The following is a 26500-nucleotide window of genomic DNA, read 5'->3' on the forward strand; positions in this document are numbered from 1 at the left end:
CTTTAGCATCAGTCCTTCCAATGAATATTCAGGACAGATATCCTTTAGGATAGACTGGTTGGATCTCTTTGCAGCCCAAGGGACTTTCAAGAGAATTCTCCAACACCACAGTTCAAAAGCATCAATTCTTCGGCACTCAGCTTTCTTTATGGTCCAACTCTCACATCCATACATGACTGCTGGAAAAGAGTAAGGTCCATAAAGTAGCAAGAATGGACATCCGAGGACAGCAGATTGAGAAATAAATAGGATTCTTCTCCTTAAGTAACTTTTTTTTAGCTGATATTTTTACAGAAATTGGCTAGGAGACAAATTGAAGATTTATGATCTAAATAAAGATCTAGAAGCCTGCATATATTATGTTGATTAGGGAGGATCTATATATTTTGTATAGAAGATGAGTGGGTACTAGGCTTGACATTATATGAAGAAAGTTAGAAATCTAACCACTATTTTAATCTCATTAGAAGACTGCCATAAATCACTGTAGAGATCACAGGGGTTTCTTCATCAAAATTAGTCATATTTTGTATTAAAGGATGACAGAAATTACTTTGCCCTAGAAGGATTTCAGAATGGTTTTACTGATGATCGATCCATGCTTCTTTCTACTTCCTGTCTTTGTTTGAATAGTAGTGTATTAATAGCAGGAAGTGAAAAGTGCAAGTGTTAGTGGCTCAGTCATGTCTGACTCTTTGTGACCCCGTGGACTGTAGCCTTCCAGGCTTCTCTTTCCATGGAATTCTCCAGGCCAGAGTACTGGAGTGGGTATCCATTCCCTTCTCCAGGGGATCTTCCTGACCTAGGGATCAAATCTGGGTCTTCCACATTGCAGGCAGATTCATTATCATCTGAGCCACCAGGGAAACCCCGTTAATAGCATGTATTTGTCTATATAAGATGAATCAATTTTGAAGCATATCCCTTATATGCATACCCTTATAAACATACCAGTTATACATTGGTATGATTTTGGGCATAGTATATTTGATCATTTATAAGACACATTAAATAATTTCTTCAGTCAGAAGGCCTTTTATATTTGGTGATGTGTTATAGTTTTAATTCACATCATTTTTTTTCTTTCTTGGTCTTAACATAAAATGTTAGTGAAGTTACAATCAGTGGCATCTTAGATTTGATGAAATATGACAGTATAGTAGAGAACATTAAAGTTTAGAGACTGTCTGCCAAATATTTTAGTTTTACTATAATGTTGAATGAGTCTTTTTTGGCAGTAGTTACATGATATTAACTTCTCTTTATTGGGAGAATGGGTTATGCATTAATTTTGATCTTAGTGATAGACTCTTAAGTGGAGTTGGAAGTGGGAAAGGGGAAAGTGAAAAGAAAGTGAAGTCGCTCAGTCATGTTTGATACTTTGCGACCCCATGGACTGTAGCCTACCAGGATCCTCTGTCCATGGGATTTTCCAGGCAAGAGTACTGGAGTGGGTTGCCATATTCTTCTCTGGGAAAAGGGAAGAAGGAATCTATAAGGAACCTGCTTTCTGTTACCTAAATTATGGTTTGGTGTGTGAGAAAAAAATCTTGGTTAAAAGCAGTTTGTAGAAGTAATCCCTGTGAAGTTATAGTTCATTTCTGATCTTGCAATGAAGGATACACATCACTTTTAATCAAAGACATGTATTAAGTACCTATTGTGATACTGGCAATGTACTCAGCACTGCAAACACTCTTTGCTTGTTCATGACGGATTTCTTAATACAGTGAAACGGTACAACAGAAAGGTCAGTAATCAATTCATAGTGCATGGAACCGGCTCCTTTCTCATATACACAGTTGAACTGAGAGATGAGACAGGCAGTTCCTTAAACAAACAGCTTGTCTAAACCGTGAGCTGGATGCTTGACCACAATGAGCACTTAATACTCGTTGACTGATGAGTGGAAGTATCTTTTTAGGTGATTGACGGGAAAAGGATGGGCTTATCGTTTTAAGTGATTACATGTGAAAAGATTGGTGTCATAGGTAATTATTGTTGAAATTGGAAGAATATACATTGAGAATTATTAAGGGAATAATGGGAGCTTCTCAGTACATTTTGGGCATTACTAAAATAAATTGAAAATGTAAAGCCTCACAATTTCTCATTGTAGAAAGCATTGATTTAAACATTGAAATCATTCCTAGAGATAGCATGATGAATCAAGAGTTGTAGAATTTAACAAGTTCATATAAATAAGGTTCCACAAACCTGCAGTCCTTTCTTTGAAATCAAGTGTGAATCAGATAATTAAGTAGAAATGTTGCATCTCTACTTAGGTTCATTTATTTTAATAAAGTCTCAGTACCTAATCCTTGAAAGAGTTGAAGCAACAGTATATGGAGGAGGAGATGTAATCTGATGATGCATACTTTTTCCTCTGGTAACTGAAGGTTAAATGGGTAGCAAACAGAATGCCTTAAACAAGATTGGTATATTGATTAAAGCGCTGATTTAACAGCTCTCAGTCTCCCCTTGGAAACCTGGAAAAGATAAGCCAGCTGCTGTCTAAGAGTGCTCAGTGTCCACTGAGAGTACACTATCTATCATCACAATATGGTGATGAGAGGTGTTTTATGTTTGTGTTAATTTCCCCCACTAAATCAGTAATTATTACAGTCCTGTCCCTGCTGTTTACCCTGCAGCTGTTTTTCCATTTGTCGAGAGAGCGGGTGTTCTCCGAGGACCGCACACGTTTCTATGGTGCAGAAATTGTCTCTGCCTTGGACTATCTACATTCCGGAAAGATTGTGTACCGTGATCTCAAGGTAAAAAAGAAAAGTAATCAGAGTTTGTTTCTGCAAAGGCTATAGGGACAAACACAAAGTAATTACGAAGTTACACAGTTTGAAGAAAAGAAGATCTAGTTGGGGAAAAAAAAAACACCACCACCACTGTTTAAGAATGTGGTTCACTGTATCTGACAGGAAATTTCATTCACTGGTAAATGTGTAGTTCTTTTTCTGTCCAAGTTTTTGACATGCAAAATAAGTTCTGTTGGACTGCTCTGATCAAAACGATCTACCAGTAATAGTTCCACTCTTCTGTTAGTGTAATGAGTAATGTTAAACATTTGATTCAATGTGTAGTCACTTTGCAAATGACATTTTAAAATCAATTTCATTATTATATTCTAGCATCCTGTGATGTATTATGATAAACTTTTATAGTAGATAAGATTATTTAGGGGAAGGAAAATATTTGATTTTGACTTTAAATTTTTAGTGGGCTTAAAGAGCTGAAGTACTTTAATATAGCCTTTTATCAATTTATTTAGTTTCCATTTTAAAAAGCACTGTTTGTTTTATCAGGGATAATGACTTTATTTCTCTTAAGTTTCTTTCAAGACCCTCAGAATAGCTCAGGAACTAGCAAACTTTCTGTGAAGGCCAGATAGTACATATTTTAGGCATTGCTGCTCTTACAGTATCTTTTGCGACTCCTCAGTGCTGCTGTTGCAGGGTGAAGTTAGCCAAGGGCAGTATGAACATGAGCATGTCTGGCTGTGTTCCAGTAAAACTTTAATTATAAAAACAAGCGGTAGACAAGATTTCGCCCCCAGGCCATATTTTACTGACCCTTGGAGTAGCTCATAAAAGGTAGTAGTAATTCTCACGACACTGTTTTCATTTAGATTGGCCACATTAAGGAAATTTGTACCCTGACACACTGAACAGGTTCTAAATGTGACCATCTTAACTTTCTTAAAAAGTAAATGATATGATAATCTTGACCTATTAAAGTCTAACATAGAATTGCTTTATTTATCAAATATGAATTCATTTAAAGTATAATTCTACATGTAGAAATAGAAGTTATATTAGTCTTTTATGAAATGCTGTTTGTGTGAAATGAAGTATGTGTGTTAGTTGCTCAGTCGCGCCCAACTCTTTGTGACCCCATGGACTGTAGTCCAGTCTCCTCTGTCCATGGAATTCTCCAGGCAAGAATACTGGAGTGGGTGCCCATTCCCTTCTCCAGGGCATCTTCCCAACCTAGGGATCGAACCCGGGTCTCCCACGTTGCAGGCAGATTCTTTTACCATCTGAACCACCAGGGAATGAGGTATATATCTACATATTACAGCACATGAGAGAAGTCACAGTTACCCCTCACTCCCACTCACTTGTTTTCAAACACCTGTGATTCTTAAATTATCTAATTACTTAACCAATTGTCTAAGTTATTTCAAGATGTTGCTATCATGTACCTCTGTATTATGAATGATCCCTAAGAAGTAACTATCTCAAGAAATATTACTTTACATGATGACAGTGAAATATAGTGTGTATGTCTATATAACATCATTACAGTTTTTATATTATTTTCTCATTTCTTAACATGTTATTTATGAAACAAGCTATGAAATTCTATTTTTAGAAAAAATTATTATACTGTATCTATATCAGAGATCATCAACTAAGTGCCAAAATAGATCAGAGATGGATATAAATGATTGTCTTTAGCCTATAGCTTTTGTAGCCAGGAGTAGCAGAATTCAGCATCCCTGTATCTGATGTCTGCATGGCCAAATAATCCTATAATGTTTAAATGTCTTGAATCTGAATTTTTAAAAAAGAATTTAATTATATGATATGACAAAACTTATGTTATATGTTATTTCCGTTTTTACTTAGAAGTAGTTAGCTCTTTTCTGCCTGATCGTCCCCGTCCCCCCACCCCCACTTTATATTTTATGACTCCTATTATGGGGATAAGGGGGAGGAATTCCTGGATTTAAGAAAAGAAGAATAATTTTGAAGTACTTAGTAATATATCCAAAATGCTTACAGCTCAGAGAATTAGTCTAAAGAAACAAAGAAAAGAATGCTCACTTGATTGATAGCATTGAAAAGGAATGATATTATTGGGATGATTTTGGTCAGTATCTCCATTGATCATTTCTCATTAATCAACTTATCAGTACATTGACACTCATTTAATGAGTTTTGTTGCTTTGTCCTTTCTGGTAATGAAATTAGACTAAATTTATTAACCTGCAATATGAATACCAGTCATGTAGTTAGCATATAAATAGGCCATAAACTACTAGACAATTCAGTGACCTCTCCTCTCTAAATTTATTTCTGTTTTAATACAGCCTTAACGTAAAGGTCTAAGTAAATGTGTAGCATTGGACAGGATCCATGGAATTTACACCAAGAAAAATGGATCACATAAAAAGTCAGACATTCAGAATTTATACAAGTATAATTTATATCTATATTGTTTCATGATAAAATGAGATCTTTAGGTACAGTTGTAGAAATTTAGAGCTGACCCATAATTTACAGCTAAGGTCACTGAAGACTGGAAACCTAGTAAGTGATTTATTCGAAGTAATGGACTAAATTGGTGACATAGTCAAGATTGTTGGATTCCATGAGTCCTCGCTCCAGGTATAATGTTCTTTTTGCCTTTCTAGAAATGAAATGAACTTTAGGTGGGGGGATGCATTGGATTAACTCTAGGTGATCTTTGTAAATCTAAAATTTGAATAAAGCTGCCAAAAATAAGGAATGTTTTAAGTATACTGAAGACACATCCCCTAACTCCCACTTATAACTACGCTGGATTCCCTCTTTTATAAAAATGTTCAACCACTGCTGCTATGAATCCCTTCCACCTCTAACATTCACATGGACTATTGGGCTATATTCCTCAAGTGTAGGAAATTCTTAAATGTAGTAACTCTGAAACCCCAGTCTAGGTGTGATCTCTGCTGTTGTATATTGTGAATTCTTTTTCCAGTTTAGGAAGGTTCAAAGATTTCCTTTCGGCATTTTAATGCACTGTCCTAATCCCATGATCATTAAGTTCATACGGGTCACAACATTTGGCACTTTGATGCCCATAAACCTGAATATGCAGGGTGCAGGGGCGGAATTTCTCACTGTGTTCTTGGGCCTGAGGCAGTCTTGGTACTGATGTAGCTGTGCTAAAGTGGGATTGTAAGAGTGAGTGAAGGGGCTTGTTTGTGTTGCTACAATAGTTGTCAGAGCCCTTAGGAATTGGTATTGTAATTCCTTTGCTTAATCACAAGATGTCAGCCATTTAATTAAAATGAGACCTAAAATATATATGTGTGTGTGTGTGTGTATTTTACATAGCTAGATATTAGAATATATGATATATGAATTGTATATTAGACAGCTTTTAAAAACTTAGAAGTTAAAAACTTGTAAACTTTCTAATAGCAAGAGTTTAATTTTATTCTAGGCACCAGCAAGAGCAGAAAGAGCATAGTATTTTCTTGCTGTCATTTCTTGTTCACGAAGCACAGAGGAAAAAAGATTTCAAAACCTACCGAATCAAGATCCTCTGTCAAATAATTCTTGTCCAGTTCAATTCCATAAAAAATGTTGCCTTTTTAAAATGGAAACTCTGGGATGTATGTCTAATATATTTGTTTCCTCAAAGTATGAACTATTAGAGAACAAGCAACCGTCTGATACAAATAGTAAGCAATACCTAGATTTTGAATGTATAATCTTTTCTTTCACACTTCTGTTTAACTTCATACATTGCTTTTGCCAGTGGATGTATCCATTAACTATCATCATAATGCCCTGACCTCAATCCTAGATGCTAAGACTGACAGTAGAGAGAAAACAGATGCATTTAGTGTTTATGATAGAGAGTACCTGAACAGGCAGTTGTGGTATACATTTTCCTTTTTATGGTTTAAAAAAAAAGGAAGAAGGAAAGCATTCGATTTAGGAGAGAGAACCAAAGACCATTTGTAAACATTTTTATTGCTCCTTTACACAGTGGAAAGATTCCTAAAAATAATTTGACTTAAATCTTCTTCCGTTAATGTCATGTGCACTAAGGCAGTGATTTCCAGGTGTTTTTTGATATCTCTAAGCCATCGATCTGCTTTTGAAAGGTTTCAAGGTAATTCTGTGTATCCTCACCTTTGTGAATCGCAGGTTCACAATAAGAGCTAATGGTTCTTATATTTAATGAAATCTTTGTTATGCATCTTCATAAAATTATTTATGTTTTTAACCAGACAGGATATTTAATTACCCCCGATTTATCTCTATATAAGATTAGATTTGGGGATATAATTTTTTTAAGGTGATGCGTTTCTGACTTTTTTTCATACTGACAGGAAATGACATGCCAAAATGACATTTCAGGATAGTGCGAGAAGAACAGTAATTGATGGAAGAAAGTGGACACCATTATAAAATAACTGGCTCAAAAATTGTAAAATATTTGTTGTTGTTTATTGAAAAGAAATTGATGTATATTAAAAACTGTTTAATGAGGTCATTAGAGCTGATAAAAGTGTTTTATAGGGTTCCATTTCTGAACTTTGCTCTTTCCTTTAACATACAGTGTTGTCTAGAAGAACACATACCATGTTGATAAAGTATAAACCAGCCATTAAACTCTCCGTGTTTAGTAAATGATCAGTACATGTGTTGATTAAGTTCTCCATTCAGTATCATTTAATTCTCAAAACGTCACGTTGGATTGTTACTGTGTGCACTGCACCTGTGTGTCATGGATCAGGCTGAGAGGCGTATGTCAGTAGCACACACGAGGTCACATACACAGCTGTGTGTCATGGATCAGGCTGAGATGCGTATGTCAATAGCACACACGAGGTCACTTACACAGTGAGGGGTAAAACTTGAGTTTACATTTAAGTTCTCTGACTTGATTCCATAGTCTTACCCACACTGCTCTCAACTGCCTCCGGTACGGTATGCCACCCTGTCCCCATTCTCGTGACCTTTACCCCATCTCGCAGTCCTCCTGTAGGCTGAGCTTATTTCTGACTGTATCATTGTAATAAAGCCGATTAATAAAACAAAGGAATGATTAGCTGTCATGGTTTGCCTGGAACTTCCCCAGTTATAGAACTTTTATTAAAAGTCCTTCATCCTGGGAAACCTCCTCAGTTGTAGGCAAACTGAGAATTCTTGGTCACTTTCATCCTATTCCTGTTTTTCACTCAAATCCTACCCCTGAATCTCATTTCATTCCTCATCCCTCAACCCTTGGTATCTTGGAGATGAGATTAGCTAATTAGGTATGGATCAAGATTTTTAAAATATATGTATTTCTTCTTGTTAAAAACAGTATATATTCTGATATTCTATATCTGTGCTTTTCAAGATAGTCTTGTCAAAATGTGGACCGTTAGCTCATTAGTGCATGCAGAGTTTTGTTTTGCAGTGCATAGAAAGCATATTAAGTGAATTGGCGTGATATACACTAAACTACATATTTTATTCAATATTGTTATGTATTATTTGAAGTCTCTATAAGATTCTTAGGTATTATAAAAGATCTTCATAGCATTTTAAGGTTTTGTTTTTATATTGTAATGTATTTCTATGTTAGAACAATAAGCATATTTTAAAAAATTAAGAACAGAGCATATATTTAACGCAGCAGACAGTCCATTATATACTTCTCTTTCTCATTTTGGCAAGATAGAAGTAGGAGGAAGAAGAGAGTGTTGTTTTCAAGAGAAAGGGAAAAGGGAGAAAATCAGAAGCATGAAGAAGAAAAGAGGAAAGAGAAGTAGACAAATTCTTTTTTGACATTTCTGATCAGTTTTACTATTTAGGACGTATTGCCATTTGTGCACATTGGGTTTGATTTTCAGGTTTCAGTTAGTAGAGAATCAGTCTAGCTAAATTTAGATAAAATAAGAGAATATTCATTTTTAAAAGGTTTAACAATGTATTTAGGGTTCATTCAGCTCTCTGTAGACAAGTCAAACAGACTCACTTCTCTAAAGTCTATGCAGTGCGTGAAACACGTATTGAGCATTGAGTTCAGTTGGGCAGCATATTTAAGCTATACTATAAGTATAGTATACTAAGTATGCTATACTGAGCATAGCTTGCTTAACTGTATTTAGTTTCTGGTTTATAAGATACTGGATAATATATAACAGTATAACATCATCACATTTTATAAAATTGTTATCTATGTTCTTATATGGAGTTCTGTTTTGAATTTGATATTGACTTCAGAGTTTGAGTAGGCACTTTCATACATTATCATGTTAAGGAGTAGAATAATTACCTACTCCTCAAATAAGTTAATTATCATTCATCCTGCTAATATAATTTTTTCACATGTGTTTTTTTGTGAACGCATTTCCTATGTATTCCCTTAGGTATATGTACATGACTGAGCAGGGTTAGGGGCCCCATCGATACACATGACTATAAAGTGACAACTCAGAACTCATGTGTATCTCTGTATGGTGATAATCATAACTTTATGTTCAAAGTGGAAGAATAAGATCAGTTATTGTTACTATTTTTAATTGCATTAGCTTTGCACACGCTCTTTTCCCCCTTGCATTGCTTAATTTTTCACTTGAGGCTATTTGGTTATCTCTTTTAAGATTGTTGTTTTTGTATTAATGGGTTGAAAGAGGTTCCAACTTTAAAAGGGTTGGTATTTCTTTGTTACAAATAACTGCAAGAGAAGATATTGCCTTACCTTACAAAATAAGATTTAGGTTTGATTTACAGCCACCACCCAAGAAACATTTCTGTAAATAAAAATTTTATAATAGCAATAGACTCCCAAGAGAAATTGTTGAAAACCATCTGTACATATCTAGAAGAAGATATTTGTCTGTTTGAAATGGTTTAGATCAAACTTTATTTTAAAAAGGGAAAAAGAAGATTGATGTTTGCTTTCGAAAGTTAATTTAGGCTTTAGTTCTTAGGACTAAGACAACAATGGCTTTTACTCCCGTGGGTTTAAAAATCAGTTTATTATTGTAAAGTATTTGATAAAATGTTTCTTTTTACACATGAATTAGGCAGCTATAGGGTTTGTAAGTATCAAAAGTTCTTTTACTAATTATGTCCTCTTTGCAGAATATCTTACTCAGCATTCAGTTATTTTTCAAAACAGTATTTTCCTATTTTTGAAGACTGTTTGCTTACTATGCAGTTGGAGAATTTGATGCTGGATAAAGATGGCCACATAAAAATCACAGATTTTGGACTTTGCAAAGAAGGGATCACTGATGCAGCCACCATGAAGACTTTCTGTGGTACACCAGAGTATCTGGCACCAGAGGTAAGGCTATGTTTCCATTTACAGAAAAATAAAAATAACACTGATGTTTTGCAAAGTAAACCATTTAAGCATTTTAAAAAACTGCAATGTCTACTGCTTTGACCTGGATTTCAACATGAATCAAATCTATTTTACTCCCACATGTTTAACATGGTATTCTAGGGCAAAAATATATATAAATCAGCACAAAGATACTGGTAACTGCAATCAAATTAAGTCAGTTTTTACTTATTGGCCATATGTGTTTTTTTTCTTTGACTGTGTCTATTTTTATTCACTTATTAAAATTAAATATTTCAGTGACTTCAGCAAGAATGTTAACAGTTTTATAAATCATTTTGGATTTTTCTTAGAAACAAAGAAACAATGATAATTTGTGTTTGTAATTTTCTGGGTTTTCATTCTTAATTATTAGAAAGGATTTCACTGGAAAAGTTAATAAAATGACAGTGGCTGCATTTTGGAAATCATGCTAAACAAAAACAAGCTTCAGCCAGTGCCCTCCCATGCTGAGGATTCCATAGTGATTCACTGATTTGTTTGTTCAACAAATATACGTTATTCATCTACTATATACTGAATATTTCTCTGGGTGTGTGGTTATAGAAACAAGACACAAAGGACCCTGCTCTCAGGGAACTCACTTCTGGTAGAGGGAGACAGAATGAAAATAAATATATAGCATAATGTCATGCAGTGAATATGTGTCGTGAAGGGAAAGAAGCTAAATAAAAGGAGGTTGTGGTGGCTGTGTTAGGTAGTGTTCTCATTATTATTACTGCAAAACAGACCACTGCAAAACCTAACCATGTCATGTGATCGAAGGTTCTGAGTCAGGATAGCAGGAATGGCCGCTCTGTGATACACGGGGCACGGCGGTGGGTGACTGTGGCTGGAGGCCGGAATCTGGAAACTCCCCACTTTAAGTGTCTGACAGTTGATGCTGACTGTCAACTGGTGCCTTACAGGGCTCTCAAAAGCCTCAGCTTCCCCATATGGCCTGGCTTCTTCATAACCTTGTGGCTTCAGAGTAGCCAGACTGTTTTGGCTTTGGGTTCTAAAATGTCCTAGGGAACAGTTAAGAAACTGCTTCAGTTTTTGTTTTTTTTTTAACATAGCAAACAATGAAGAAATGTTTTATTAATTTTTAAAAAATTTCTCTTCATAGTATATTTCTTAACCTTTATTATCATGTACCATAAAATTCAGCCTTCTCAAGTGCCTAGTAGTGGCTTGTAGCATGTTCAAAGTTGTGCAGTGCAACCATCACCACTACCTAATTCCAGAATATTTTCATCACTCCAACAAAGAAGCTCCATACATGTTAGCTCCTGCCTAACCTCCCCTCCTGCTAGACAGCTACTAACCTACTTTGTCACTATCGGTGTGTCTTTTCTAAATGTTTCATACAAATGGAATCATACAATACATGGCCTCTTGTGTCTGGCCTCTCAGTTTATTCTCAAGATTCATCCATGCTTTAGCGTGTTTTTGGTACTTCATTCCTTTTTATGGCCAAAATAATATTCTGTTGTATGAATATAATACATTTTGTCTATCCATTCGGCAGCTGATGGACATTTGGATTGCTTTCAGGGTCTTGGCCACTAATGCTGCTCTAAACATTTCTCTGTGAATCCCCTTTTATGACTTCGTGTCAGGAATTGCACATCATTTCTGCATGTGCTGAAACATTCCTGAGCCTGCACGTGTTTAAGAGGGTAGTGACATAGATCCCACCTCTCCATGGCAAAAACATGTGACATGGGAGATACTGTTGCAGCCCTCTTTGGAAAATATAATCTTCTACAGATAGGATGTTCAGGGAAAGTGATGTTTAACCAGGGACCTGAATGCTGAGAGGCAACTGTTGTAACAATACAGGGGACGAGTTTTCCAAACACAGGGAGCAGCTAGTATGAAACCTGTGAGGCACAAGTTCAGTTCTTCCCTCAAACTCCAACAAGGTTAGTGTCATTAGAGCAAAGGAGGGAGGCATTTATGTTTGATGGATGATGATAACTATTTATTGAACATGTATTATCTGCTGCATGCTATATATGTACATTGCAAATTTGGAATAACCTTTTGAGATAGCAAACCTGTTTTTTCTAAAGGTAAGGGAACTGAGGATCAGAATTTTTAATGTAATCTGTACACAGATAGGAGGTGGTAGAGATAGAAACAGGATTCTAACGAGGTTCATCTTATAAAGCCTATTTTTACTTTTTTAATCGCATAACATGGTAGCCAAAAAAAAAAAATCAGTGTTTCAAGGCCACTATAGATGTAAGTAATTGCCATTTTTAAAAATAGATTCTTCGTAAATGCTCAACAGGAAAAGTAATCAAAAGAATTAGGAAATGGGAATACATTCAGAATGGTACTAGCATTCCTTATATGTATAGTAACTAATGCCAGTTTATTACTAAATAGCTCTTTTCAATAAGAGATTAAAATTACATTTCAATAATTTTAAATTTTTGTAAATAAATGCTAGTAATTTGAAATATTAGCAGTATTTTTCATAGTAAATTTCCAAATATTATTTTATCAAGGTCTGCCAAAAGTAACATTTTTTTCTGTTATAAAATCTGGGGTTTAAAATTTTCTATTTTTGTAGCTGAATTTGGTAAAAGTTTAGAATAATGTTTCTTGTTTGTTCAAATACAAGATCACATTTTCTAGAATAGGATTATTTTTGTGAATGTCATGAAAAACAAAATCTTTGTTTCTCTGGAGTTCCAATTGCCCCTGCTATACATTTGCCATGGATGATGATATCCCATATTTAGAATAACAAAATTAGTTGTATCACAATTAGGGGAAATTATTTCTATAGAAGATAAATACATCTCATTTCAGAAGCAGATGATCTCCTAAGAAACAAAGATACTGTTTTTATATGCAAATGTCATCAACTGAAGAACAAAACCAGGAATTTAATCCAAGAAGAGTCCAGTTGTTTCTAAATTGAAAGTTTACAGTTCACAGGGAATTATCAATTTCTTCTTAAAGACAGGTAAACCCTTTCTGTATACCTTTTTAAAAAATATTGCAGAAGGGTTTAAAAGCAGTTTATATACCCGATGACTGAGAGATGTTGGTTCATAATTAACATCTTGACATTGTTTTCACAGGGGAGAGTGATCATTGTGGTTACTATTTGAGGATGACAAAACTTGAGACAACTAAACTTCTCACATTTTAAGCATTTGTGTCAAACTGCATTTTGTTAAATCAGGGTAACTGTTTTATATGCTTACTTTTGAAAACAAGAATTTAAGTTCTTTCTTCTGGTCTCTGGTGTAGACCATTTCACTGAAGAACATTCATTCATTCATTAAAGAAATATTTGTTGAGTATTTATTAGGTGTCGTGCATTCTGTTAGGTGCTGGGAATGTAAAGATCATAGAAATGTTTTTAGTCGTCTGGTAGCCTGCTGTATTTACTAAGGTGATAGAATATGGAGAATAATCATTACTGTCCAAGAAAATAATTGCTTTACTAGAGTTATGTACAGTGAAAGGAAAGGTGGTGGGAGGGTCTGGTGGCAGTAAAGAGGGAGCAGACTAAGAGGAGGCTGGATGTGTAGATCAGGATCAGAATGGGAAAGAGTTTAGATTTGATCTCACAGACAAGGGAAAAGCATGTGAACTGAGAGCAAGGCAATATATGATCCAGATATGCATGGTCAGAATTAGAGAGGGATTGGCAAGAGCTTAAACTAGCCTCTTCCCTTCACTGCAGATGGTATCTCTCACTGTCTTTGAACCTTGACATTTCTGGTACATAGCATTTTTGATGCCAGACTTTTCTTGGTTGTCAGTAGTAGCTGTGTATCAGACCTGGAGTATGTGCCTGAGGACTGCTTCTCTTTTGAAGGGCTCCTTGTTAGTCTATTACCTTCACATGGGAGACCTGTTTACACATTATGGAGACATCTTTCTGCAGCCTCTCATTCGTCTAGCAGTGGCCATCCCTACGTTTTCAACTAGTTTTGGAGGGGTTTTGTTTGCTTGTTTGTTCTGTTTTTTTGGCCATGCCACAAGAGATGCAGGATCGTGGTTCCCTGACGAGGGATTGAACTTGTGCCCCTTACAGTAGAGGCTGGGAGGCCTAATCCCTGGGCCTCCAGGGAATTCCCTAAACTGTTTTAATTTGGTCAGAATGCTTTGCTACTTAAAGATGGTTGCAGGATATTTTTAAAAAATACTTCAAAAATACTGTTAGAAATCAGTTCAAAACTGATGTATTAACTGTACTATATCTCAGACTTACACCTGATTTTTAAATGGACTGAGATTTCTTCTTAAAGACCACCAGGAAGAAAAAAATTATGATATAAAAATGCCATTTGTTAAAAAAAAGGATATTTTTTAAAGTATTTTTTCTCTTCTTTTGATGAAGAACTGTGTACCTTTTTTATTAAAGGGGGGAAAAGTATCTTTTTAAAAAGATGTTGCAGAGATACAGTCCTAATGGGCATTGACTATATGTTTAGTGTGCTGCATCTCTAAAGCTGCATTAGTATAGATGGTTTTAAAGTGGTTTTGCTCTTTCTTGTATTAGAAGGAAATAAATTTGACCTGCCATATATTACGGACTATGGTGTTTTGAGGAGGTTTTGTTTTCATCATATCTACTGTATTCTCATGCCTAGAAATATAAAGAAATTAGAAATCATATATAAAATCTTACTGTTAAATTTTATTATTTGATTTGGCTCTCATTGAATCCAAACCATCCTTTTATGCAGTGCTAATTATTTAGAGTCTCAGCTTTGCTCTTGAGTTAGCAGTACCTGATCAACTTTCCAACTGTAAAACAGTTTGAAAATCAAATGTAGCTTACATGCAAGACCCAACAAAATTAAAAGTGTTAAGTACGTTTTGGCAGTTCACTTTTATTATGCCCAGTCCTCAAATGTACCAGCAGATAATCATCTGAATGTTAGTTATTTTTCACATGCTTATGTGATCACACAAAAAGTACATGCTAAAAAGAAGCAGATGGTGACAGATGGGGAAGGTTGAATAAGGTGGTTTTGGAAACCTAGAGAAATGCACTTCTGTAATAGTGTAAAAATAAAAATTATTTGATAATCAAGTTAGAACTAACAAAAAGATTGCAAAAAATGACTTGATTGTTGGAAAATACACAGTATCTAGTTGTGGTTGCTATTCAGAAAAAGATGTATATAATTTTATTTCATATGTGTAAAATGCTATGTTTTTCAGTGGCTGAAGATGCATTTTTAATGTATTTCTAGTTTCTGGAAACTCATTTTTAGAAAATAGTCACTGCGTATCATTTTATTCACTTTTGAAGCCTACTAGCTTCAATATCTTATAATATGTATTTTGACAGTGTCTGAAATAGATGAAAATATTTTGATAACTATTTTAATACAAAGATTTGCTTAAAGTCATTGCGATTCTTTATAGATAATAGCACAAATGAAAGGCCAAAAGTATACATGAACTTTCAGGAGGGTGGGGAGAATGGTTTTAATTAAGGGTGAAGATAGCTGGTAGCCTGGAGCGTAGTGTGCATAGGTGAAGTGAGTGGAACCAAACTTGATTTTAAGTGTCCTAGATGGAATTCTGTTTATTTTAAATACAACAAAGAATAAATGAAAAAGACATCTTTTATAGGCCTTATCAGTATTATCTTGAGAGGATCTTAAAAATGAATGAAATCAAAGTTTTATATATATATGTATATTTATACATTTCATCTGTAGATAAAAATAGTAGCACACATAGTTACATTTTGCTTACCCTTGGACAAAATTCTACTAGTTCTAACAGATGATGAAACTAAATCTTAAAACTTCTAAGCTTTTTGTAAAAATGAAGTTACTTTAGTAGCTTTTCCCAAGCTGTATACATCCCTAATATTTTATTTCATTCTTAATGATGCATGTAGCACTTGTCCCCTTGAAGTATTTTTGAAAGCCTTCACATCTTGATGGTTCTAAACTGGTCTCATCACCAATACTAAGGGGGAAATTAAGTGGATGAGCACAGTGATTAGTTCAGACAGAAGTTGTCTGCTTTATTGTTAGAATTTTTATTTAAGAACGTCTGTTATGAGTTGGCTATTTATACTGTTTCTGGATAATATTAAAAACCATCCCATTTTGCTGTACATCTGAAACTAACACAGTATTGTAAATCAACTATAGTTCAATAAAAAACTGCGTAGTTAAAAAAACTCCCACTGGGTCCCCAAATTAGATATTGTTTAAATATAAACAAAAATGATATTTTTAGTTCAATGTTAATGTCTCTCAACCTTTATAAGTAGCAGCTTTTACTTCCCTAGAGTTCTGTCAGGTTTTTTTGAAGCTATTTTTCACCTAAAGTTCTTTTGAGTGCTATATAGTCTTTTGATTTTAACAATCAGAATATTTGCATTCAGTACTTTGGAATGATTCTGATTTAAGCACGGGGTGTAATTTTAAATTCTCTGAGATATAACATACACAAAACCAGCCCTAACTGGGAACACTAGTGATTGTCTGTAGTGTTTTATAATGGCCATTTTTACTTTGGTTACAAAGACCCAGTTTCTTAGAACCCTGTAATGTTGTTGCTTCAGGATAAAAAGGAAGTATAGGAATCTGTGGGAAGATACCTGTGAGTATGATTGAATCACCACTGTTGTATCCATTTAGCTTGGCCTGTTCTAGCCAGAGAATGCTTCTGGAAGTAGGAGATGAACTGCATGCGAATACTTGTGTGTGCATGCTAGGAGGCAGCCATGAAGCTTACAGCATCTTAATTCAGAGCAAATGGCACAGTTTCAGTCCCTTTAGAATCATTAGAGCAGTTGAAAACTGGATACAAAGTATATATTTATGAAGAAAATAGCAGTAAACCATGCAATTCATTTTTCTTGTGAAATGTATGTAATAGTTGTGTAGCTGCAATACATTTTAGAATCTGAGTTAGAAGATTTATAGGTCATCTTTTAGCAACATTTCTGTGATGATAGGAATATTAAAGGATTTCTGTAGATTATATAGCATATAACTGTGTGTTTATGTGTAAAACACACAATATCAGTTACCTGAAATATCAGGTTACCAGAGAAAAACAATTTTTGAATTAGCGGTAAATTGGTTCATCCAAGTTCGCAGTTTACTTTCACAACATAGGTGTACAGACAGTTTGTTTAGATGTTTAATTTTTTCCCCCATCTGTTCTGTCAGGATTATTGATTGAGCAGTAAGCCACTCCAGGGCATACATAGCGTCCTCATCACTACTTGCCTTGAGTGCTTTGTGTGGCCTGGCAAGCAAGCTGAGAAAGGTATTCCTTCAGCCTCTCAGTAAATCTTAATTGGTGAAAGAATATTGAAATGAATATGCCTTCTGAAAGTACCCATTCATGAAATAAGTATTTACTTTGGGAACTTTAATTGATGGTATCATTTTAAAATATAAAATTTATTATTCAATGTCATTCTTTGAAATTAACAATTCAAGAGCTGTTCATAGTGATTTTTTAAAACTTAGCTGGTTTTTGATAAGTGAAAGTGTGTACTTCAAATGTTACCAAATATTAATCAGGTATTACCAGATCATTTAAAAGTAATTGATAACCTGTGGTGACTTCCTTGAATCTTGGATTTTATTATATTAGAAAGTGAAGCAATCTCTGGCTCCTAGTAGAAAAATTGAAACTACACCTTGTTTCCTAGAGCTTGGGCTCTGCTTGGGGTGTATTGATGTGACTTCTCACCATTTTTTAACATTTACATTCTTTTCGTGTTTCAAATCCCCACTTGTTCTTCATCTCTGGGCATTTGTGTCAAATGTTCTCATGACATGAAGCTACCTCTAGGGTTACAGAGGACAATAAGTGTAGAAGGAAATACCAAATATCTTCCTTCATATTTTAACTTGATTTTAGTTTAAACATTGATGACATTGATTTCATGGAAAACAACACTGTCTTTAGGTTGGTTCTTCAAGATAAGTCTTTCAGTGAATTATTTCTTTAGAAGCAGATTTTGATCTGCATATATATCCAGATTATATGATAAATCGCCTTGTAATGGAGTTTGAAATGTATTAATATTGTTGTACTTCTACATTACCATGTATCTTACTCTTTGGATCAGCCCTGGTGCTAACCATGAAGTAATTAGCCTTTTTGCTAGGAGGGGAAAAAATGATCAGAGGGAATCAGAAGGAACTGCAACTCTTAGGCTAAAGAATGTAAATTTTATATATTACTAGGCTGTGGGTGTTAATTTCAGTCAGGAATTTCTACATTATTTCAAAGTATTATATTTTGATTTAGATGTAAGGAGAAAGGATATTGTATGAACAGTGGTAATATATTTTATAGTATATCCACATGTAGAATATTACAATCATTTTTAGTTTTATTTTCTGTGTATTTCATCTTCCAGCTGTCTTGAAATAGGAGTTGAACAGAAATCTCTCTTTTTAATTGATGACAAAGCCTTCCAGATAAAGAGGACTGGCTGAGTTGTTAGGGTATTTTCTCCTCAACATTGCCTAAGTTTTACATGTCACTGAGTTAATGTTAGTTACATCACACTTGTTCAGTACAGAGTAATCCAGCAAACAGTTCTAATTGTAGCATTATGGATGTATGTTTCAGTTAAAGCTTGTATGTTCAGAAGCAAAACCACTTATCTTGAGAATCAGTGTTCATTTTACGAAGCTAAATAAAATATACTTTATCAAACAGATTTTTTTTACAATACAGTTTTATTTTTCAGTTGCTTATTTCTCTTCAAAAATAAAACCTTTTTTTATGTACTCACTTTCCCTTCTGGCTGCAAACCAGGTATTTAAACAAAAATAAAGGATTGCCAGTTTTGCCAGCTGGGGATGAGAACCCGGCTGGTGAAATGTGGGTTCGGGAGGCAGTTAATCCAGCTTTTATGCTTTTTATGGTTTTATGAAAAAAGAGGTTAAAAACCACATTTGGCTCTTTTTTGTGTGTACCACTGTTTTTTTGGTGTTGTAGGAGTGCAGTAAGAGGTTACTTAGACTTTAAAATTTTTGTTATTAGGTGAAATCCAGCATCTATTAGATAAAGGCCTACGGACAGCACATTCTGGTAACTGGCCATGGAATAGATTGAAAAAGTCACTGGTGTTTAAAAATTACATTACTATACAAATACAATGTCTTGAAATAAAATATTGAAAGATCCAAATGATTAATTTCCACTGATTGAGGAACATACCTTGTAGAAAGTTAATCATATTTTTCCTGGTACAAACGGCAAGTGATGTTTCAGTTTGAACAGGTTGCTCTAGCACAGCATAACTGATACTTGCATATTGTTTCTTACTAAATATATTTTACATGTAATGTGTTTTGGGAAATAAATTTAAGGGCATATACCAGACAGATATTGAGTCCATGATTTTTATTGTTTGTGTTTAATAGAAATTGTTGTGAGGTTCTAAAACTTTGGATGCTAAAGTTTATTACAACTCAGTCAATCACTCTTTATATTCACTCTGTTGCCTACATATTTCCTGCAAGAGTTTCAATGTGTAGGGTCCTCCGAAAGGTTTCATATATATTTTCATGATTGTCATGCCCTGGATGCTTCTTTAATACAATGCATCTGTTTACTCCTATCTGTCACTGATTTGTATTAGTTCTTCTCAGTGCAAGAAGGTGTTAGACACATTATGTTCTCTATAATCAACACAGTTTAGCTCCAAATTGTTACTTACTGACCACCTTAGTGGAACCAGAATGAAAAATTAAGTAGGCCTAAATGAAAATGTGTAAGTATGCAGATAGTTTTCTTTTGATCCTTAGGGCACTCATATATTCATTTACTTTGCTTTGCTGTTCAGTGGCTAAGTTATGTCCCACACTTTGCTGCGACGTGACCTTGTGGACTGCAGCATGCTAGGCTCCTCTGTTCTCCACTTAATTCATTTACTTAGAATTTTGCAGTAGGCTGCAAAAAAGGTTGCAATACCTCTTTTTTTTTCACCCCTTATATCTGGCTATATATTGAACATTTCACATATTTGATGTGATTTATATCTTTTGTAAGATTTGTATCTTTTGTAAGATTCTTCATAGTTTAAATGTCAAGATCTTAGAATCACCTACTTAGGTTTTGAAAGTTATGATTCACTTTTGTGTAAAAATCTTATGTTTTATTTTTTTATTTTTGTTTTTGTTTTTTTTGTTTGTTTGTTTTTAAGGGAATGTTTTTATTTTATTTTATTTTTTTTTATTTTTTAATTTTATTTTATTTTTAAACTTTACATAATTGTATTAGTTTTGCCAAATATCAAAATGAATCCTCCACAGGTATACATGTGTTCCCCATCTTATGTTTTATAAATAATGCTTTAAAGGTTAGCATGTAAAAATTAATCTTTTACTGGTTTCACTTTTAGGTGTTAGAAGATAATGACTATGGCCGAGCTGTGGATTGGTGGGGCCTTGGGGTTGTCATGTATGAAATGATGTGCGGGAGATTACCTTTCTATAACCAGGATCATGAGAAACTTTTTGAACTAATTCTAATGGAAGATATTAAATTTCCTCGAACACTCTCTGCAGATGCAAAATCATTGCTTTCAGGCCTCTTGATAAAGGATCCAAATAAACGGTAAGCCACAAATAACACGCAGTGAGTTACTGATGAATGTGGTTAGAAATTGTGATATGGAAATTAATTCACGTATAACTAACTCCAAGAAGCAATGTATTTGATGCAGACATCTTCCCACTGAGACTCTGACTTATTTTTAACTGCATAATATAGAACATTTAAAATTTTTTCTCAACTCTTCCCTAACTTGGAAATTTTATACAGATTTTACCAAATAAGGATTTTGAGAGTGTTACGAGCAAACAATTTCCTAATTTGCATGGTGCTTGCTATTGTGGGAATAGGAGGATCCCTTTTTTTCCCCTTTCAATCTCTGGGCTTTATATTTCTGCTGATTTACATTATAAAATGGATAGAACTGTCTCTATACTCTCCTCCCACACTAACCTATGTTAACATATCTAGCTACTTTTTTTGTTTGTCGTTCGAAGATAATTCTTTTTCATGCATGGCTGAAAGGACTAGTGGAAAAAATGTCTTTATACACTTTGTATTTCTATTTTTATAGCTACAGCTATGACCTGAAAAATCCTACAGTTCTTTGCTTAATGAGCTATAGTATTCTTTGTTCGTGTTTATATATTTATTTATACATACATTTTATAAGTCACACATGAAATGACTATTAATTATAAAATGTCTCTGAATCTATGTGTTTGTGTGTATATGTAAACTCATTGTTCCATTAGATATATACACACACATACATATCCCTGTTTCTCTGAAAATCTCGCAGACCTCAATTGTCTTAAGGGTAGACCATTTCATATATTTAACTTTTTGTAACACCTCACATAATTTTCATAATGTTCTGTTAGTGGTTGATGCTCAGTGTGTATTTGTGACAGACTGAATTAATGAGTGAAGGAATAAGTGAATTCTAAAATGTGGGCTTTGTTTACCTTGGAGAAGGTTTCCATCACACATTTACAGCTTTTAAATTTGTGAGGAACATGATTTTCCCTTCAGCAGAAATAAGCAAACGTAATAAAAGAGGTACCATCTTTTTGCTTAGTGAAGAGCCATTCAGAAATGTTGCTGAATCCTGTCACTGAGACCTTACCTTATATTTATAAAGTAATTTTGTGTTCTTTGCCAGGACATTCGCACATCTCTTATTTCCCTTGCTTTTTAGTAGCCTGTGGAGTAGAAAGGATAGATATAATTCTCATTTCCATTTGGCTAGGAGAAAATGAGGCCCAGGGAGGTTTAAGTGATTTATCCTAGTTCTCACAGAAAATTTGTGTAGAACAAGAATAGAGATCAAGTTTTTATGTACCTGTTTGATATTCATCTTGTATCTTCTTTACAGTGCACCATGTTCTTGGTTTAGGTTTTAAAATGTATTCCATTTGATGTGATTGTTTCACAGCTATTGTAACAAGAGGTACTTGGCTATAGATAATCTTATAAATGGAGCTAGGATTTCTATTTTATCTGCCTGAGTTTGGGGCCTAATATTTGCCTTAGGGCAGTGAATTTTTAACCCATCTTTTTCTGACTTCTCCTTCTGGTTTTCATGTCTCCTTTATTTTTTTATTGTCATTTCCCCACCGTCCACCCTCCCCCCACCCTCTGAGAACAGTCCATGGTAATTGTTGAATAAATGTGAGGAGAATTTCTAGAATGTTAGTTGCCTGGTATGTAGGACAACTCTTAAAGTTTTGTCTACCCAGAGGTTGATACTGTCTAAAGAGAAGATGTGCTATTTTAAACTGTTATTTCCTTTTTAAGGTACATAAGTCAAGCCCCTCCACTGCTACATTAAAATATTAGGAATGCAAGGATGAATAAGATGAACAACCTCTGCTTTAGGGATTCATAGAATAACGTGGGATACAAAACATATTCACAGATGCTCAGGCTAAACTACAGACAAATGCTATTGAAATTATTAGCTATCTAGCGGATTGGAAACCTTGAGCTGGCTTATGAAGGGGTTGGAATTTGCAGTGATGTTTATGCAGAGAATTTTACATGTGAAGAACAGCTCGAATTACAGGTGAACATGGCATTTGAGAAGTTCATCATCTGGAGCATAGAGTATGAGTTGGGTGACATTGGGAGATGATGCTCATGTGTTAGATTCTAAGGACGTTATGCTTCTTAGAAAATATTTTATCTTTATTCAGAAGGAGATGAGAAGCCACTGAATTATTAATAGTAATGGGTGGTATAATCAGCTTTGTGTTATGAAAAGATAACTCAGGCAGCTTTGTCATGGATAGATTAGAACAGTGAAGGGCCAGGGGCAAGTGGGCAGAGTAATGAAGAATACATATGGAATTGTCCACATAAAGAGGTGGAATCCATCCCAAAACAGTGGTAAATAGTGCTAAGTAGACTTTGTGAATGATTAAATAGAAATGATGAGGAAGTGGAAGGACTTTGGCATGCCTCTGAGGTTTCCAACTTGGATGAATAGTCTGGAGAATGGAGTTATTATTGACAGAGTGGGAATACAGGCAAAGGAGGAGGCTTGATGGGGTGGATGTTGATATTAGTTTTGCTGTACTGAGTCTGAGGTTTCTGTAGAAAACCTAAATGTCAAGCAGGCAGCTGAAAATAGTACCAGTGCTTACTGGAAACACAATAAGCTGATTTCCTCCAGGTATATAGCCAGGAATAGGATTGCTGGGTCATATGATAGTTCTGTTCTTAGTTTTTTAAGGAACCTCCATACTCTTCATAGGGAACCTCCCAATTTACACTCCTTCCAACAGTGTAGGGGGGTTCCCTTTTCTCTACATCCTCTCCAGTATTTATTGTTTGTAGATTTTTTAATGATGGACATTCTGATCAGTGTGAGGTGATACATCATTGTAGTTTTTGATTTGCATTTCTCTAATAATAAGTATGTTGAGCATCCTTTCATCTGTTTGTTGGCCATCCGTATGTCTTTGGAGAGATGTCTGTTTAGGTCTTCTGCTAATTTTTTCATTGGGTTGGTTGGTTCATTGTTTGTTTTATTGAGCTGCATGAGTTGTTTGTATATTTTGGAGATTAATCCCTTGTCAGTTGCTTCATTTGCAAATATTTTCTCCATTATGAAGGTGTCTTTTTGTTTTGTTTTTGGTTTCCTTTGCTGTGCAAAAGCTTTGAAGTTTAATTAAATCCCATTTTTGTTTTTATTTTTATTATTCTAGGAGATGGGTCAGAAAAGATCTTGCTGCAATTTATGTCAGAGAATGTTCTGCCTATGTTTTTCTCTAAGAGTTTTATAGTGTCTATGCTTACATTTAAGTCTTTAATCCATTTTGAGTTTATTTTTGTGTATGGTGTGAGAGAGTGTTCTAATTTCCTTTTTTAACATGTAGCTGTCCAGTTGTCCAATCCAAGATGAACTTATTTGCAAAACGGAAATAAAGACACAGATGTAGGGAACAAACTTATAGATACTAAGGCAGGGTAGGGAGGTGAGATGAATTGGGAGATTGGGAATGACATATATACAATGGTATGTATAAAATGGATAACTAATGAGAACCTGCTGTGTAGTACAGGGACCCCTACTCAGTGCTCTGTATAACCTAAATGAGAAAGAAAGCAAAAAAGAGAAAACTAAGATCATGGCATCTGGTCCCATCACTTCTTGGCAAATAGATGGGGAAACAGTGGAAACAGTGGCTGACTTTATTTTTCTGGGCTCCAAAATCACTGCAGATGGTGATTGCAATCATGAAATTAAAAGACGCTTGCTCCTTGGAAGGAAAGTTATGACCAACCTAGATAGCATGTTGAAAAGCAGAGACATTACTTTGCCAACAAAGGTCCGTCTAGTCAAGGCTATGGTTTTTCCAGTAGTTGTGTACGGATGTGAGAGTTGGACTAGAAAGAAAGCTGAGCATGGAAGAATCGATGCTTTTGAACTGTGGTGTTGGAGAATTCTCGTGAGAGTCCCTTGGACTGCAAGGAGATCCAACCAGTCCATCCTAACGAAGATCAGTCCTGGGTATTCATTGGAGGGACTGATGTTGAAGCTGAAACTCCAGTACTTTGGCCACGTCATGTGGAGAGCTGACTCATTTGAAAAGACCCTGATGCTGGGAAAAATTGAGGGCAGGAAGAGAAGGGGACGACAGAGGATGAGGTGGTTGGATGGCATCACCGACACAATGGACATGGGTTTGGGTGGACTCCGGGAGTTAGTGATGGACAGGGAGGCCTGGTGTACTGCGGTTCATGGGGTTGCAAAAGAGTCAGACACGACTGAGCGAGTGAACTGAACTGATATGTGTATATATATATAACTGATTGATTCTTCTGAACAGTAGAAACTAACACAACATTGCAAAGCAACTATACTCCACTAAAAATTATTAAACAGAAACACAAGAACTGAATATTTGGATTTGGGGTCTGTAAATATCTCATGGCTGGAGCCATGACAATAGTGAAATGAGGAGAATATAAAAAGAAGACACCCTAGGACAGAGACTTGGGAAATGTCAAAAATTTAGGAGGTAGAAGGAAGAGAAAGAACCAATAAAGGACCCTGAATGTCTTTAGAAACATAATCAAAGATAGTATACCTCTTTATTATTCCTATTCAGTTATTTAAATACTGCTTCAGTTTTTCTGATACTCTTTACTGAATTGCTCTCAGTTCTATCAAAGAGTCAGCTCTCAGTTTGCTTTTATTTCTTATTCTTCATTACTTTGTGATTATTCTGTTAGTATCTCTCTTAACGTCCTATGCAAATTTTGTAGGAACATCATAACCTCATGTTGCATTCAGTAACACAAGGAAACTGTAAATCCCATGTTGCTTCTAGTTATGAAGAATCCATAATGGCTGAAAATTTTGGATTGGCTTTCTGATATGGGAATTTGGTATTCTTAGACAAAAATATCTTAATGTAAATCATATTTTGATATTATTTTGAAGTCTTAAATTGTATATTAGGGAGTCATTGACATTGAAATTTTTGACAGTTCCACACTTTGAAGAAGCTTATGTTAAAGAATCTCTACCAACTTCTAAAATGGCAGTCTAAGATTATATTCTTAGTCTTTGTATAGTATTCATGGCTGATATTTTAGTTATATATGTATTTGATAAATGTAGATTAAATGCTGGCTATGTCTAAAGCCAAATATTGCTTGAGAACTAAGGAGTGACATAAAAATGAATGACTGAAGCCGAATTAAAACCCTTTATTTCTAAAAATGATTATAGTTTTCCATTTTAACTGCTACTTCACTCACCATCTTGTCTATATTTTAGATTGAAAACCGTGCTGAACTAAATAATAACATAGGTATAAGAAAATATAATAAACTTCTGATTTTTCTCATACATACTACTTTGATGCATACTCTGAAATGTTAAATAATTTTTTCAGAAGCAAGTATTTTGGTGTTTCTGCTTTTCTGGCTTCCTAATCACAGGCTTAAAACATTTTTTGGATAATCCAGTACTGAACTCGCCCCTCAAACGAATTTGCATTCTACCAGGGGAGAGGCATACATAACTTGAAATAGAATGAAAAAGAATGAGGCCAGAAGTCCAGTGCTGAGTGTTAACCAAATATAGAGTTGCCAGTCTGAGAGTTCCACATATGAACATAACTATTATGATCTGATCCAATCTGAAAGCTCCAGTCAGAGGTGTGATTTATTCTGTATGGATCTTAGGATAAAAGACCTGGATACTGGGAACTATAGGATCATCACTACAAATATTCAGAAATCCGCTGATTGTTTTGTTTTTCCATTCTGACAGTGTGTCAGAGGATCCTGGATTCTTCCTAGTGATGTATTCCTTATACCTAATAATAAC

General features: G+C 34.8%; 1 protein-coding gene across 1 annotated transcript in view; it reads left to right on the forward strand.

Moving 5' to 3' along the window:
- Positions 1 to 26500, forward strand: part of LOC104986245 (RAC-gamma serine/threonine-protein kinase-like) — a gene marked incomplete at its 5' end in the record, with an annotated part of 86483 nt that overhangs the window by 21339 nt on the left and 38644 nt on the right. The window contains 3 exons of the mRNA XM_010836722.1: positions 2652 to 2774; positions 9949 to 10077; positions 20501 to 20715. Of these exons, the coding sequence (XP_010835024.1) occupies positions 2652 to 2774; positions 9949 to 10077; positions 20501 to 20715 (467 nt within the window). The remainder of the gene's footprint in view (positions 1 to 2651; positions 2775 to 9948; positions 10078 to 20500; positions 20716 to 26500) is intronic.

This window comes from Bison bison, unplaced genomic scaffold (assembly GCF_000754665.1).
Source record: "Bison bison bison isolate TAMUID 2011002044 unplaced genomic scaffold, Bison_UMD1.0 scf7180017864064, whole genome shotgun sequence".
NCBI lineage: Eukaryota > Metazoa > Chordata > Mammalia > Artiodactyla > Bovidae > Bison > Bison bison.